The sequence below is a fragment of the Heterodontus francisci genome, chromosome 8 (assembly GCF_036365525.1).
Source record: "Heterodontus francisci isolate sHetFra1 chromosome 8, sHetFra1.hap1, whole genome shotgun sequence".
NCBI lineage: Eukaryota > Metazoa > Chordata > Chondrichthyes > Heterodontiformes > Heterodontidae > Heterodontus > Heterodontus francisci.
Genome location: NC_090378.1, coordinates 76,519,678 through 76,534,646, shown reverse-complemented (window position 1 = coordinate 76,534,646; position 14,969 = coordinate 76,519,678). Strand labels below are relative to the sequence as shown.

Genomic DNA, 14,969 nt, shown 5'->3' with positions numbered 1-14,969 from the left:
GATTCTTCTACAAAAGGACTGGGAGCAGCCCTGGTACAAGAGGGAAATTCAATAGCATTCACATCCAACGCTCTAATCTCAGCTGAGACCAGATATGCCAACACAGAAAGAGAGCTTCCGGCAGTTGTGTATGGATGTGAGAAGTTCCACACATATCTCTATGGGAGAAAGCTCATAGTGGAGAATGATCATCATCCACTGGAGTAGATCAACAAGAAAAATCTGCAGAGGTTACTCTTGAGGCTTCAGAGTTACGATTTCACTCTGAAATACAAGCAAGGAAGAGAAATGGTGCTGGCAGATACCCCATCTCAGTTGTCACCACAGGAGAAACATGAGATAGAAAATCTAGGCATAAAGATCCATCACCCGAATGAGTGTAACACCACCGAAACTGAGTCAAATTAGAGATGAGACCAGCAAAGATGAGGAGTTACAGATGCTATCTCAGCAAGTGATCCAGGGATGGCCTGATAAAATACAGCAAACACAGCCAGCAATACAACAGTACTGGTCTATCAGAGATGACATCTCACTACAAGATGGTGTTCTGCTGGCCAGATCCAGAATAATCATAATCAAAACAATGCAGGAAGATCTTCTCCAAAAGACACATGAAGTCCACATGGGAATGGAGAAGTGTAAGCTCAGAACCAGATCAGCTGTGTACTGGATAGGCTTATATAGAGATGTCAGAAATATGGTGTCTACATGCAATGTATGCCAGAGGTATAGAAACACACAGCAGAAATAGGAGATGATAGCTACTGAAGTACCACCCAGACCAAGGCATACTGTCGGAGCTGATTTATTCACACACAATCAAGAATGGTATCTCATAGTCGCAGACTACTATTAAAGTTCCCTTTTATCTGGAAGGTGAAAGACTTGAGAGCCAAAACAATCATCTCAGCAGTACGAGTTCTTTTCGCTGAACAAGGGATTCCTGAAAGATTAATATGTGACAATGGCACGCAATTCACCTCTAGAGAATTTAAGGAATTCGATGAATAGTATGGATTCAACACCATCACTTCATCATCACACTATACACGGGGACATGGGTTTATAGAAAGACGTCCAGAAGGTCAAAAGAACCCTTGTGAAATGCTGAGATACGAAGGAAGACACAAACCTGGCCGATAGTCACTCCGATCCACACCTCTCAAGGCTGACATGAAATCACCTGCAGAGCTGTTAAATGGAAGAAAATATAATACAACTCTGCCATCCTTCAAGTGATCAGGAGGAAGCGAGACAACAACTCACTGAAGCACAGGTAAGAGGAGATCAACACTTCCACAGGCAGGCTAAATCCCTACCTGAGCTGTTGAAAGGACAATTTGTGTATGTACAGGATCCAATCAAAAAAACCTGAAGCCCAGCAAAAGTGAAACTGAGACTCCAAGATCATACATCACTGAGACCGAATCCGGTAAGCAAATGAGAAAGAATAGAGTCCACATTCGACCTACACCTGAACTGGAAAAACAGAAAAGATCATCAACAATACCGGAAACATCACGATCCACCAAAACAACATCAACAATGTCACCAGCAAGTGACACAACATTAGCAACAGTAAGCACGGCTCTTGCAACACCAGGAACACCAAGCACAACATCACATCAACATCAACAAGCACAAGCACAAATACAAAATGGAGGCACAACATCTTTCCACCTAAGCAATACTGTAAATAATATTTTAAAAAAGAATACATGCTATAAAAAACATTAAAAGGGGTTCAGTTTATTTCCAAAAGTCTATTGATAATCTTCTTTAGTTTAGAAAAAGTTAATGACAGGTGTCATGAGCTTCTTTGTGTTATTTTAAGCAACACAATGAGGTACATGGACTCCAGTTCCTTGAGGATCTCCAGAAGGTTTATTAACAGTTAAACTAGTGTATACAACACAGAGCAAACTATATACAGAACCTTTATTTAGGGTGTTCCAGTGCAGAGTGAGTATGACTTCTAGTCACATAACTACATCCTGGGACTTAGCTCATTAGCATATTGAGTTCTTAAAGGGACATCACTCTTAAAGCAATCATAGAACAACAAGGACAGTTATATTGATATAGGGGCACTATGTTTTTAAAGAAAGAGGGATGTTATATCTCTGTGAAGTTCTCGGGACTAATTAGCTAGGAACTAATTGTTATGTGTAAGTGTTTCAGGGGACCACATTCATGGCTGCATTCAGTCATGTGACACGTAACAGGACACCAGCCTAGGGCAATTCTATACTAGGCAGCAAGGAAGCTGAATGAATAAACAAACAACACCAGCCTTTCCAAGTCTAAATTGTGATTATTTCTCACATGAGAACCAGAAGACAACCAGGAGGTAGAATAATGTGTCTCAAAAATAAAACAGAAATTTAACAATTTAACATTATGTAGCATACACGTGTACAGACCCTTGTGCAACTACAGATGTTTACTCTTCCTGCTCATGGCACTTCTACATTGTACAACCCTTGTAGCTTCAGCAGAGGTAGAGGCAGGCTACTCAGAGCTCCACTCTGACTGCTGAGATGCTCTTGGCCGACGTCCTCTGGGTTTTGGAGCCCGTGAGGGCCCTGCTGAAGACTGCATGCAAGGGTAGATCTGGTCATTGGGACCTGAGGCAGGATGTTGGGTAGTGACTGGGGAGTGGGCAATGGGTGAGAAATGGCTAATGAAATAAATCAAGGATTATAATAGAACAAAGGAAGAGGCGTACAAAGTTACCCAAAAAATGGTAAACCTGAGGATTAGGAGCATTTCTGAATTCTGCAAAGGAGGAACAAGAAAATGATTAAGCAAGGGAAAATAGAATATGAGAGTAAACTAGTGAGAAGCATAAAAACAGACTGTAAAAGCTTCTATAGGTATGTAAAAAGGAAAAGATTAGCAAAGACAAATGTGGAAAAGCAGAGTCAGGAACATTTATAGTGGGGAATAAGGAAAGAACAAAGAACAAAGAAAATTACAGCACAGGAACAGGCCCTTCGGCCCTCCAAGCCTGCGCCGATCCAGATCCTCTATCTAAACCTGTCGCCTATTTTCTAAGGGTCTGTATCTCTTTGCTTCCTGCCCATTCATGTATCTGTCTAGATACATCTTAAAAGACGCTATCGTGCCCGCGTCTACCACCTCCGCTGGCAACGCGTTCCAGGCACCCACCACCCTCTGCGTAAAGAACTTTCCACGCATATCCCCCTAAACCTTTCACCTCTCACTTTGAACTCGTGACCTCTAGTAATTGAATCTTCCACTCTGGGAAAAAGCTTCTTGCTATCCACCCTGTCTATACCTCTCATGATTTTGTACACCTCAATCAGGTCCCCCCTCAACCTCCGTCTTTCTAATGAAAATAATCCTAATCTACTCACCCTCTCTTCATAGCTAGCGCCCTCCATACCAGGCAACATCCTAGTGAACCTCCTCTGCACCCTCTCCAAAGCATCTACATCCTTTTGGTAATGTGGCGACCAGAACGGCACGCAGTATTCCAAATGTGGCCGAACCAAAGTCTTATACAACTGTAACGGCAGAGAAACTAAAATACTTTGTGACTGTCTTCACAGAGGAAAATATTAAAACCTCCCAGAAATTATGGAGAATCAAGGGACTAGTGTAAACGAGGAACTGCCAGATATTAATATAGTTTTTAAAAAATCAGAGATACCAATGGGACTTAAAGTAAATAAATCCCCTGGACCTGATGATCTACATCCCAGAGTGCTGAAAGAGTTGGCTGTAGAGATAGTAGATGCATTGGTGGTCATCATTCAAAATTCTATAAACTCTGGAATGGTTCCTGCAGACTGGAAGCTTGCAAATGTAACCCTACTATTGAAGAAAGGAGGGAGAGAGAAAACAAGGAACTACAGACCTGTTCGCCTAACATCAGTCGTAGGAAAAATGCTCTTATCTATAATAACGGATGCGATAACAGGATAGTTAGAAAATATTAGTAGGATTGGCCAGAGTCAACATGGATTAATGAAAGGGAAATCATGTTTAACAAATCTATTGGAGTTTTTTTGAGGATGTAACTAGCAGAATAGATAAGGGGGAACTGGTGGATGTGGTTTATTTAGATTTTCAGAAAGCTTTTGATAAGGACCCACACAAGAGGTTAGTAAACAAAATTAGAGCACATGGGGAGGGGTGGTGGGGTGGTGGAATATACTGGCATGGATTGAGAACTGGTTAACAGATAGAAAACAGAGAGTAGGAATAAATGGGTCATTTTTGGATTGGCAGGCTGTGACTAGTGGGACACTGCAAGGATTAGTGCTTGGGCCCCAGCTATTCACAATCTATATAAATGATTTGAATGTGGGGATTAAATGTAATATTTCCAAGTTTGCAAATGACACAAAACTAGGTGAAAGTGTGAATTGTGAGGATGATGCAAAGAGGCTTCAAGGGGATTTGGAGAGGCTAAGTGAGTAGGCAAAAATTTGGCAGATGGAATACAATGTAGAGAAATGTGAGGTTATCCACCTTGGTAGGGAAAACAGAAATACGGAGTATTTCTTAAATGGTGAGAGGCTGGGAAGTGTTAAATTTCAAAGGGACTTGGGTGTCCTTGTTCATGAGTCACTGAAAGATAACATGCAGGTACAGCAAACAATTACGATGGCAAATGGTATGTTGGCCTTTATTACAAGAGGAATTGAGTATAGGGGTAAATATGTTTTACTACAATTGCATACAGCCTTCGTGAGAGCTCTGAAGTATTGTGTGCAGTTTGGGTCTCCTTACCTAGGGAGAGATATACTTGCCACAGAAGGAGTGCAACAAAGGTTCACCAAACTAATTCCTGTGATGGAGGGATTATCCTATGAGGAAGGATTAAATAGACTGGGCCTTTATTCTCTGGAGTTTTTAAGAATGAGAGGTGATCTCATTCAAGCATACAGAATTCTTACAGGGCTCGACAGGGTAGATGCAGGAAAGATGTTTCCCCTGGCTGGGGAGTCCAGAACCAGTGGACACAGTCTCAGAATAAGGGGCAGGCTATTTAGTACTGAGATGAGAATGAATTTCTTCATTCAGAGGGTGGTGAATCTTTGGAATTTTCTGCCCCAGAGGGCTGTGGAGGCTCAGTCATTGAGTGTGTTCAAGACTGAGATCGATAGATTTCTACATATTAAAAACTTCAAGGGTTACGAGCATAGTGCAGGAAAACGGTATTGAAGTAAAAGATTAGCCATGATCTCATTGAATGGCGGACTGAGCTCAAAGGGCTGAATGGCCTACTCCTGCTCTTATTTCTTATGTTCTTAAGTGGAAGCTCTTTCAGTTAAGTTTCCTATCACCATCATTCCTCTCATGACCCACCCACACTTCGCTGCAATAAGCTGGAGAACACCTTGCTGCAGATCAGTGCGGCAATGAACGACCAAGGTTAGGGTATCATGAATCTTATTTAAGGTGGCATCCAGAGTGTGTAAGCCAGTGTTGAGGGCCTGGATGCACTTGTTTGATTGCAATGTTTGGCTCTCCACGCAGGTGGCCACTCTTGCAATGGATGAAGACATTATCACAAAGACCTGTGACATCATAGTACTCATGCTTGATAGGGACTTCATCAACATCTCTGCAAGTATGCACAATGTACTGGAACACCTGCTAGTACATCGCACCTTCTTTGCTGCTGCTACAGACGTATTCTCTTCATCAATGGTCCCTGAGGTTCAGCATCTGTATCCAACTGAGCAGAGCTTGGAGCATCCTGCGTCCTCCAACATAGACTCTCCTCTGCTATCCCGGACTCCACCATCTGCTCTTGCTCACTTTTGATGAGTGAGTTAGGTGAAAACCCAACTATCCGCCTTATCTGTGAGTATGTGAGCTGATGCATGGTCTGCATCATCTTGAGATGGTGCATCCTCAGAGGGAGTGACCTTCTTGAAGTCCCTTTAGGAGATTAAAAACATGAATTAGAACTGTCAAGGTAAGATTGTTTTAACTGATCATTATGCACATGATCAGATTCACTCACTGCTGACATCAAGTCAGCATGAATGAATTTTGTATACAATCTTGCTGTCTGATATTTAATTGTGTCACCAGCTGGCAGATAGTATTAGACATATAACTAAGTCATGCAGACCAAAAAAAGTCAGAAATTTAATCTACAGCCAATTGTGTAGTGATTTTGTTACTGGACTAGCTATCTAGAGGCCTGGACTAGTAATCGAGAATCTTGGTTCAAATCCGACCAATGGAAGTTTAAAATTTGAATTAAGTTTAAAACTCTGCAAAGAAAAAGATTTTGTTTGTACAAGTTGAAAAAGGAAAGGAAAGATTTGCATTTATATAGTGTCTTTCATGGCCACCGGATGTCCCAAAGCACCTTACAGCCAATGAAGTATTTTAAATATATAATCACTGTTGTAGGAAACGAGGTCACCAATCTGCACACAGCAAGCTCCCACAAACAGCAATGTGACCAGATAATCTGTTTTTGTGATGTTGATTGAGGGACAACTATTGGCCAGGATAAACCTCCTGCTCTTCTTTGAAATAGTGCTGTGGGATCTTTTACATCCACCTGAGAGGGTAGATGGGGCCTTGGTTTAACTTCTCATCCAAAAAACAAAAGAAACATTTAGCATGAAGCTGTCAGAATGTGTAAAAAATTCAACTGGCTCAGTAAAGTCCTTTAGGGAAGGAAATCCGCCATTCATACCCAGTCTGGCCTGCATATGGCTGCAGTCCCACATCAAGGTGGTTGACTTTTAGTTGCCCTCTGAAGTGGCCAAGCGAGGCACTCAGGCTGTATCAAATAGAAGATGGCCCACCATTCTCACCTTCACAGGGCAACTGTGGATGGGCCATAAATGTCAGCCTTGCCAACAATACCCATATTCTGAGACTGAATCATAAAACTAATGACCTTAGTGCCCCTAGGATGGAGAAGGCACAGGTAAGACGGAATTCCTGCTCCTGATTGTGTCAGGTGAGCAGAGGATTATGTTTGGGTGTGATACCGTCTCCCCACATCCCCCATCGCCTCTGTCAGCATTCACTCTCCAGGTTCACATTCAAAGATTGGCCACTTGATGAGGTGCAGAAGGGTGTCTAATGCCTTGAATAATTATTGCAGCATAAATCAGAGCCTCAGAATAAGAGGATGAAAAAACCTCTCCTATTTAGGCTGGAATCCAAATCCTGCCACATTATGCACTGTTTGAATCTTTTGCTTATATAGCTAACTTAAATTGTTTTCCCCTTAAAAACTCACATGCTGATTGGTAGCAATTTACTGCAGGATTACTCTAATATATTGTCAATGTTTATCTTTATGAAGGGAGCAAGAGCTTGAATATTTTACCAAAGGTAATAATACAAATTGGAACGGCTCTGATAACATTGGGAGCACTTCACCTTTTTCTGAATTGGTATCTCCCAAATGCTTGGCATGGTTCCAGTAATGGTAGGCAGGGCAGGGCAGGGAAGGGCTTGATATTTTGCAAGAGTTGAGATCAGTTCTGAATGATGGAGCAGAGCATGTCTGATTACTGAGGGCTTGGCTCTTGTTCATGTCTGAATCACATTGAGAGACTTTGGATTGCTATTTGCTTACAGGGGATTCTTGGATGTGTCAGAATTAGTCAGGCAGAGAGGCAGTATAAGTTCACTGGGTGAACACCTTCAGAGTGTACTGTTCTTCTTCTGCAGTAAACGTCGGCAGTTGTTGCACAGACTGAAGTTCTTAGTTGACGATGAAAACCTTTTTCTCACTAGCCCTGACTGGTTACAGCTTTATTTTTATTTTTTCTTATGTGTCCGGCACCTACGTTTGGAATGGTAGAAGATATGTAGGTAGGTCTCGACACTTACTTTTCAGTGGTTGAAGCACTTCAACTGGAATTTCAAGATCTGAGTGAGTTGTGAATGATCAATTTACAAAAAAAGTTAGAATGTTATGATAAACTTTCTGTTTTGCACTGAACTGGTTTTATAATATATTGAGCCTGTGAGTGAAGTCCTTATATGTTAGGACTGATAGGTAGATTACAAATTGAATAGGCTTTTTTTATTGCTTGACAATCTAAAAGGCAGGGCCATGATTCAGGGCTGAGAGCTGCCTGGATTCTCATTTTATTCACTGGGGAGCGGGAGGAGCTAAAATACAAAAAAAAAGAGAAAAATCTGGACAAATGAGCTTGGGGTGAAATTCATCCTTTAATATAAAACAGAAGCAGCCATGTTGTTCTCCCAATTATTAATTAAATTGTGTGGAGTTATAACACATGAGCCCTGTTCGTAACCCTGCCTACTCGATAGGAACGGGGTGACTGGACCAGCCAGTAAACACTGGAGGGATTGGGTATCTCAGAGACACTGATACAATATTTAAAGGAACATTCACCTGCAGGTAATTGGATCACAGCATATTCCTCTATTTGAATTGTCAGGAGTATTTCCAGCTTTTGGATCGCTTTTTCCTCACTTTTAATGCTTTATAACTCTCAGTAAGCTCTCTTCACTTATCGTGGGTGTTATTATTACAAATTTCATCTGGATAGAGGAACACCTGGAGGAGCAGGAGCAGCACCTGGTCCTATCAAAAGATGGCAGATGAGGCTCTCTCTAAGATGAGGATTGCTCTAAGGATGCTCTCTCCATCATACAGGGTGTACAGGCTGCAAGTCACTTTCTGGGATATATCTGAAGTAACTCACGACACTTTTCTACAACCCTGAGGAATACAGATATAATCAAAGCCAGGAGACCTCCAGGATTATTACTGAGTTCACCATAGAGATGCTGAAGTGGTTCATGTGTCTGGACAGGCCTGGGGGCACCCTACAATGTCTCCTGCATTGTAGTGGCATGCTGTATCCAGCACAACCACACCATACAGAGAGTCCTGCATCTGGAGGAAGCACAGAAGCAGCAGCAATCATCATCGGATAAGGAAGATAAGAGGGAAGGAGAGGAAGCAGCAGAAATACATGCTGCAGCAAGAGATGTGAGATCAGCTCATTACTCAGCGATTCTGGTGACCTGCTCATTCCTCTGTCCTGATAACTTATAAAGAGTTCCTCTGATTAACAGTCCCGGTTACATCCTTCATCACCCTCTTCAGACAACTTCTATGTTGATACTGTACTGATAATGTTGTAAAGGTGTTTAAGTTAACAGCAAATAATAATTGGCTTCTATTCATTTCTCATCCAAACGATGAATCCACAGTGATTTTCTTTAAAGAAGCTTACGAGCTCTGTTACTTCTATGAGGTGCTCTCCTTGTGATCTCAGAAGACCTGGTGTGAGGCTGCTGTACCCCATGTTCAGACCTTGAGCAATTCATGGCCGATGGCTTCTGGTTTCTCGAGACTATGAGTGCCTGGTTGCACACTTCTGCAACGTGGCTGCCTCTGGGGCAGTCTGGCCCAGCTGACTTGCCAGCACCATAGCAGGTATTGGTTCAGGGGGTGGCAATGGAGCAGATCTGCTGACATCCTGAGACATCCTATCAGGCCATTGCCACTCCTGTGCGACTGCGAGAGAGCAGACAAGATGAGGACTGAAGTTTTACCAGTACGCCGTGGATGGACAGTGGGACCACAGGGGAGATTATACCATTTAAAGGTAGCCACCAGGAACCCCGTCCAATTAAGGACAGCGGCCTTCCTCTCCAAGCTGCTGGCCCAATCAGAGAGCCAGCAGCTCTGCAGCTTTAGCAATGCCACCAATAGAGATGGTCACTGCTAAGGCTGCAAAGGGCAGGAGACACCTCCTCCATATTGAGGCGCTTTCGCACGTACAGGGAAAATTTTATGCTGGGACCAGGCAGTCAGGACCTAGTGATAAGAAGGGTGAACCCTTCACTGGTGGGGTTGGGGCCACAGGGGCGGCCATTACCGCCGGTGAGTCGCTTTGTGGGCCATGGAGCCTTCAGAAAGGATGTACCCTCCATGTAGCTGGTAGACTCATCACACAGCAGGGACCATTCCGAGGCTAGTAAAATCTCAGCGGAGTCGTAAAATGGCCGTCAATAGGCCAATTTATTACCTTAATTGACCGCCTGACTTCAATTGGCGGGCAGCCCAGCTGCTGCCAGTTCCACCTTTGATAATATCCCGTGGTGGCGGGAACACCTTTGGCTTCCCTCCCAATGCCTTCCGCCACAATTTTATCATCCCTCCCACCTTCCAGTCCATCTCCAGAGGGCCGGTAAAATTCAGCTCGAGAAATCAAGGCAGAAAAGTACAGTCATTTCATTCTCCAGATTTTGGGCCACAAAGTAGGTTGCAAAAATAAAGTGGCTTACTTAGCATGAGCATACTTCTTAGAATGGGGAATCAACTGTAAAAAACACCTTTACAAATGAGATGATGCAGCTGTTGAACATAAAATGTATCATGTTGTGCTGGTTGGCCTCTGAAGCATCGATGTGTTATAAAGCTTTGGCTAGATGCCTTGAGATGTAGTAAACTACTGGCACAGAGTTGATGAACTTATTTGCTGCTATAAACTTCACAAGACTTAAGGCGCACACCAGACCAAATGCTTTCTCAAATAAATTTTAAAAATGAATAAAGTAGAGACCAAGAGGATAATTACAAATAAATCTACCGGGTACTTGTCAAAATGAGTTGGTTTATCTTCAAAAGCATTGTGACTGGTTAAAGATGCATGAGGTAGATAGAGACTATGATGGCAGCTTATTTCAAACACAGATCTCAAAGGGAAGCTTTGAAGGGGGCTCTAGTTTGTGATGCATGGTGTCAGCCATTCATAGGGAAGAAGTTTAGATCAAAATAGGCGTCTCTAAACCACCTGTGATTTCTTTTTAAATGCATGACTGGTGACTGTCGGATGTGCATTGTTAAAATTATAGAGTGCTGCAGAATGGTAGGTCTCTTATCTCGGTTATCAGTTGCACAATATGCCATGGTTACATTGTAGGCATTGTGGGAAGGGCTGCTGATAGGATCAATACTATAATCTTACTACGGCTGAATCTTGTCAATCTGGCACTAGTCCAAGTTTCAGAACAAACTCATACTTGATGTTTTGTGAAATAGTCAAGTTTCTGGTTTCAGTTGGGGGTCTTGGTGGGACTGAACTAGGAGGATCAGCCAATATTCCTGTCCCTGTTTCCTATCTAGTAGTCCCTGATGGTGTGTGGTATAGAGAGGATCAGGCATAGATTTGATGCCTCTTTCCGCTCCTCTCATAATCAAATAGTCCCCTGATACTCATTTCTGGGGCAATTGAGCAAGGTATCAAGGGAAAACCATACATCAATATAAAGAGAGGGAAGGGAATCGGAGAAAATGAATCTGAGAAGTAACCAATAAAATATAACCCAGCTTTTGAATCTCATTCCACTCTTCCTTACTGATTACTGATCATTTCCTGATCACTAATTATTGACCCTCTTGCTGGAAGCATTCACGTGTTAGGTGAGTCCATAATCAATAGCTTCGCAATACTCCCTGTGAAGGCTAACATATGAAATAGAACTCTTGGATGAGGAAGCAAATTATAAATGGTGCCCGTGCAACCGTATCCCAGCTGGAAGTCCATGAACTCAGAAGAGGGCAGCAGAGAAAGTGGCAAAAAATGTTACTGTTTCTCTTTTATTAATTAGCATCACAATGTATGTGTTTTTTAAATTTCAGTTAGTGCATATTTAAGAAAATTCAAATGAAAGGTAAGAAGAAGTTGCAGTGAAATGAAAATCTGATGCTTGGATTGAGCCCTGTTTAGCAGTTCTGTACTGTCATAATTATTTGAGTAGAAGTTTCCTGCTGAAAGCATAAACTAGTTTCATGAACATAAGAACATAAAAACTAGGAGCAGGAGTAGGCAATTCAGCCCCTGGAGCCTGCTCCGCCATTCAATACGATCATGGCTGATCTCATCTCGGCCTCAACTCCACTTTCCTGCCCGGTCTCCATAACCCTTCAACCCTTTACTGATTAAAAATCTGTCTATCTCCTCCTCAAATTTACTCAATGCCCCGGCATCCACCGCAATCTGGGGTAGTGAATTCCACAGACTCACGGCCCTTTGAGAGAAGTAATTTCTCCTCATCTCTGTTTTAAATCTGCTACCCCTTATCCTAAAACTATGACCTCTCATTCTAGATTGCTCCACCAGAGGAAACATCCTCTCTACGTCTACTTTGTCAATCCCCTTAATCATCTTATATACCTCAATTAGATCTCCTCTCATTCTTCTAAACTCCAGAGAGTAAAGGCCTAAACTGCTCAATCTCTCTTCATAAGACAAACCCCTCGTCTCTGGAATCAATCTAGTGAACCTCCTCTGATCTGCCTCCAATGCAACTACATCCCTCCTCAAGTAAGGGGACCAAAACTGTACGCAATACTCCAGGTGTGGTCTCACTAATGCCTTGTACGGTTACAGCAACACTTCCCTACTTTTATACTCTATTCCTTTAGCAATAAATGCCAAAATTCCATTTGCCTTCCTTATTACCTGCTGTACCTGCATACTCGTTTTCTGCAATTCATGCACAAGGACACCCAGATCCCTCTGCACTGAAGCACTCTGAAGTTTCTCTCCATTTAGATAATAATTTGCCTTTCTATTCTTCTCACCAAAATGGATAACCTCACACTTATCCACGTTAAACTCCATCTGCCAAATTTTGGCCCATTCACCTAACCTATCCATAACCATTTGTAAATTTCTTATTTCTTTATTGCAACTTACTATCCCACCTACTTTAGTGTCATCTTCAAATTTGGCTATAGTACCTTCTATCCCTGCATCCAAGTTATTAATATAGATTGTAAATAGTTGGGGTCCGAGGACCGAACCCTGTGGCACCCCACTAGCTACATCTTGCCAACCAGAAAAGGATCCATTTATCCCAACTCTCTGTTTTCTTTTGGTTAGCCAATCCTTTATCCAAGCTAATAAATTGCTCCTAACCCCATGTGATCTTACCTTGTGTATTAACCTTTTGTGCGGCACCTCATCAAATGCCTTCTAGAACTCCAGATATATTACATCTACAGAAACCTCCTCATCCACTTTACTTGTTACATCTTCGAAGAACTCTAGCAAATTAGTCAAACATGATTTACCCTTCATAAAACCCTGATAGATTGTATTTTGACTTTCTAAATGTCCTGTTATTACTTTCTTAATAATGGATTCTAACAATTTCCCAACGACAGATGTTAAACTAACTGGTCTATATTTTCATACTTTCTGCCTCCCTCCCTTTTTGAATAAGGGCATTATATTAGCATTTTTCCAATCCACTGGCACCTTACCCGCATCCAGGGAATTTTGGAATATTATAACCGATGGATCCACTATCTCTGCTGCCACTTCCTTTAAGACCCTAGGATGTAGGCCATCAGGCCCTGGGGACCTGTCTGCCTTCAATCCTAATAGTTTGCTCAGTACTTTTTCCCTAGTGATGATGATTGTTCTAAGTTCCTCCCTTTCTATAACCTCTGCATTACCTGTTTCTATTGGGTTGGAACTAGTGTCCTCCACTGTGAAAACTGTGGCAAAATACTGATTTAGTGTCTCCACCATTTCTGTGTTCCCCACTATTGACTCCCTAGTCACATCCTCCAAGGGACCAACATTCACTTTAGCTACTCTCTTCCCTTTTATATGCTGATAGAAGCTTTTGCTATCCGTTTTTATATTTTGCGCTAGTTTTCTTTCATAATTTACCTTTGCTCTTTTTATTACTTTTTTAGTAACCCTTTGTTGATCTTTAAATGTTTCCCAATCTTCCAGCCTGCCACTGGCCTTTGCAATAAGGTATGCCTTAGTTTTTGTCTTTATATTATCCTTAACTTCCTTGCTTAGCCATGGATGTTATTCCACCCCCCACCCCCCGCCCCCCTTTACAATCTTTCTTCCTTACTGGAATATATTTTAGTTGGGAGGAATTGACTATCTCCTTAAACATCTGCCACTGCTCATCAACTATCCTACCTTTTAGTCTTCCTGCCCAGTCCACTAGGGCCAAATCTGTCCACATGTTTAACTCCAGAACGCTAGTGGTTAGAAAATTGGTGAGAAAATTGCTGAGATTTAAATTGAAAACAATGTGATGAATGCGAACAACTGAATTTTCAATAACATAGGCACCAGAAGTGTTAGGCATCAGAGTTCCAAATAAAATGCAATGTGTAAGTTAAATTGTGGGAGTATCTTCACCACAAGCAGCATTTCAAGAAGGTGGCTCACAAAACTAGGGATGGACAATAAATGCTGGCCTTCCCAGCGATGCCCATATCCTGTAAATGAATAAAAAATATGAAAAATTTAAATTATTGTCTTTTAGGTAAACCAAGGATATTTTAAGGATATCAAAAAAGTGCTAGTGATATTAATTGTCACTGTAACAATATTTTGAATACTTTCATAGAGTTTCCAGATCCGACCTTTGAAGCTGTTGATAACAATTGTCTTTTTTTTGTGAAATTCATGGTGGACTTGAACTTTCTGCTGGCATTTTCAATTTACCTGAATTGGATGGTATTTAGGTAGTGCCATTTCTGGTCTGTAATGCAAAAATTCTTGCCAATAAATTCAATTGATGGTAAAGTTACAACAAATCGGCAGTTGTATACATTATAAAAGTTTGGTGGATCATAAAACTTGTTTTCAAATAAGAAATCAAGAGAGTATAACAGACCAAAAGGCAACATGTTCATATCTGACTGGCAAAGGTATGAGGAAATATAAGATAAGGAGGAAAAAAAAATCTCAATCTACAATGGAAACCCAATTATCTACCATAGTGGGAAGACCTGCAGGTATTGAACAGAAATTAGTGAATAATCAAGAGTGTCCAAATGAACTTCATGAATGTCTCTGTTTTACTTTAAACGAAAGGGGGAAATTTTATTCCCTTTGCCTGCATAGAAAGTGGACAGAAGGAGAGTTAAAATTGAGGGTCTCTTTTTCTCATCCTGTTGCCGATCCACGGTCTTTTTATGT

General features: G+C 41.7%; 1 protein-coding gene across 1 annotated transcript in view; it reads left to right on the top strand.

Annotated features, from left to right (window-relative positions):
* The first annotated feature begins 1,201 nt into the window (after positions 1–1,201).
* The window catches only part of LOC137373211 (laminin subunit gamma-1-like), a 75,445-nt gene continuing 61,677 nt past the window's right edge, over positions 1,202–14,969 (top strand). The window contains exons 1-3 of the mRNA XM_068038066.1: positions 1,202–1,279; positions 1,381–1,581; positions 5,515–5,608. Of these exons, the coding sequence (XP_067894167.1) occupies positions 1,202–1,279; positions 1,381–1,581; positions 5,515–5,608 (373 nt within the window). The remainder of the gene's footprint in view (positions 1,280–1,380; positions 1,582–5,514; positions 5,609–14,969) is intronic.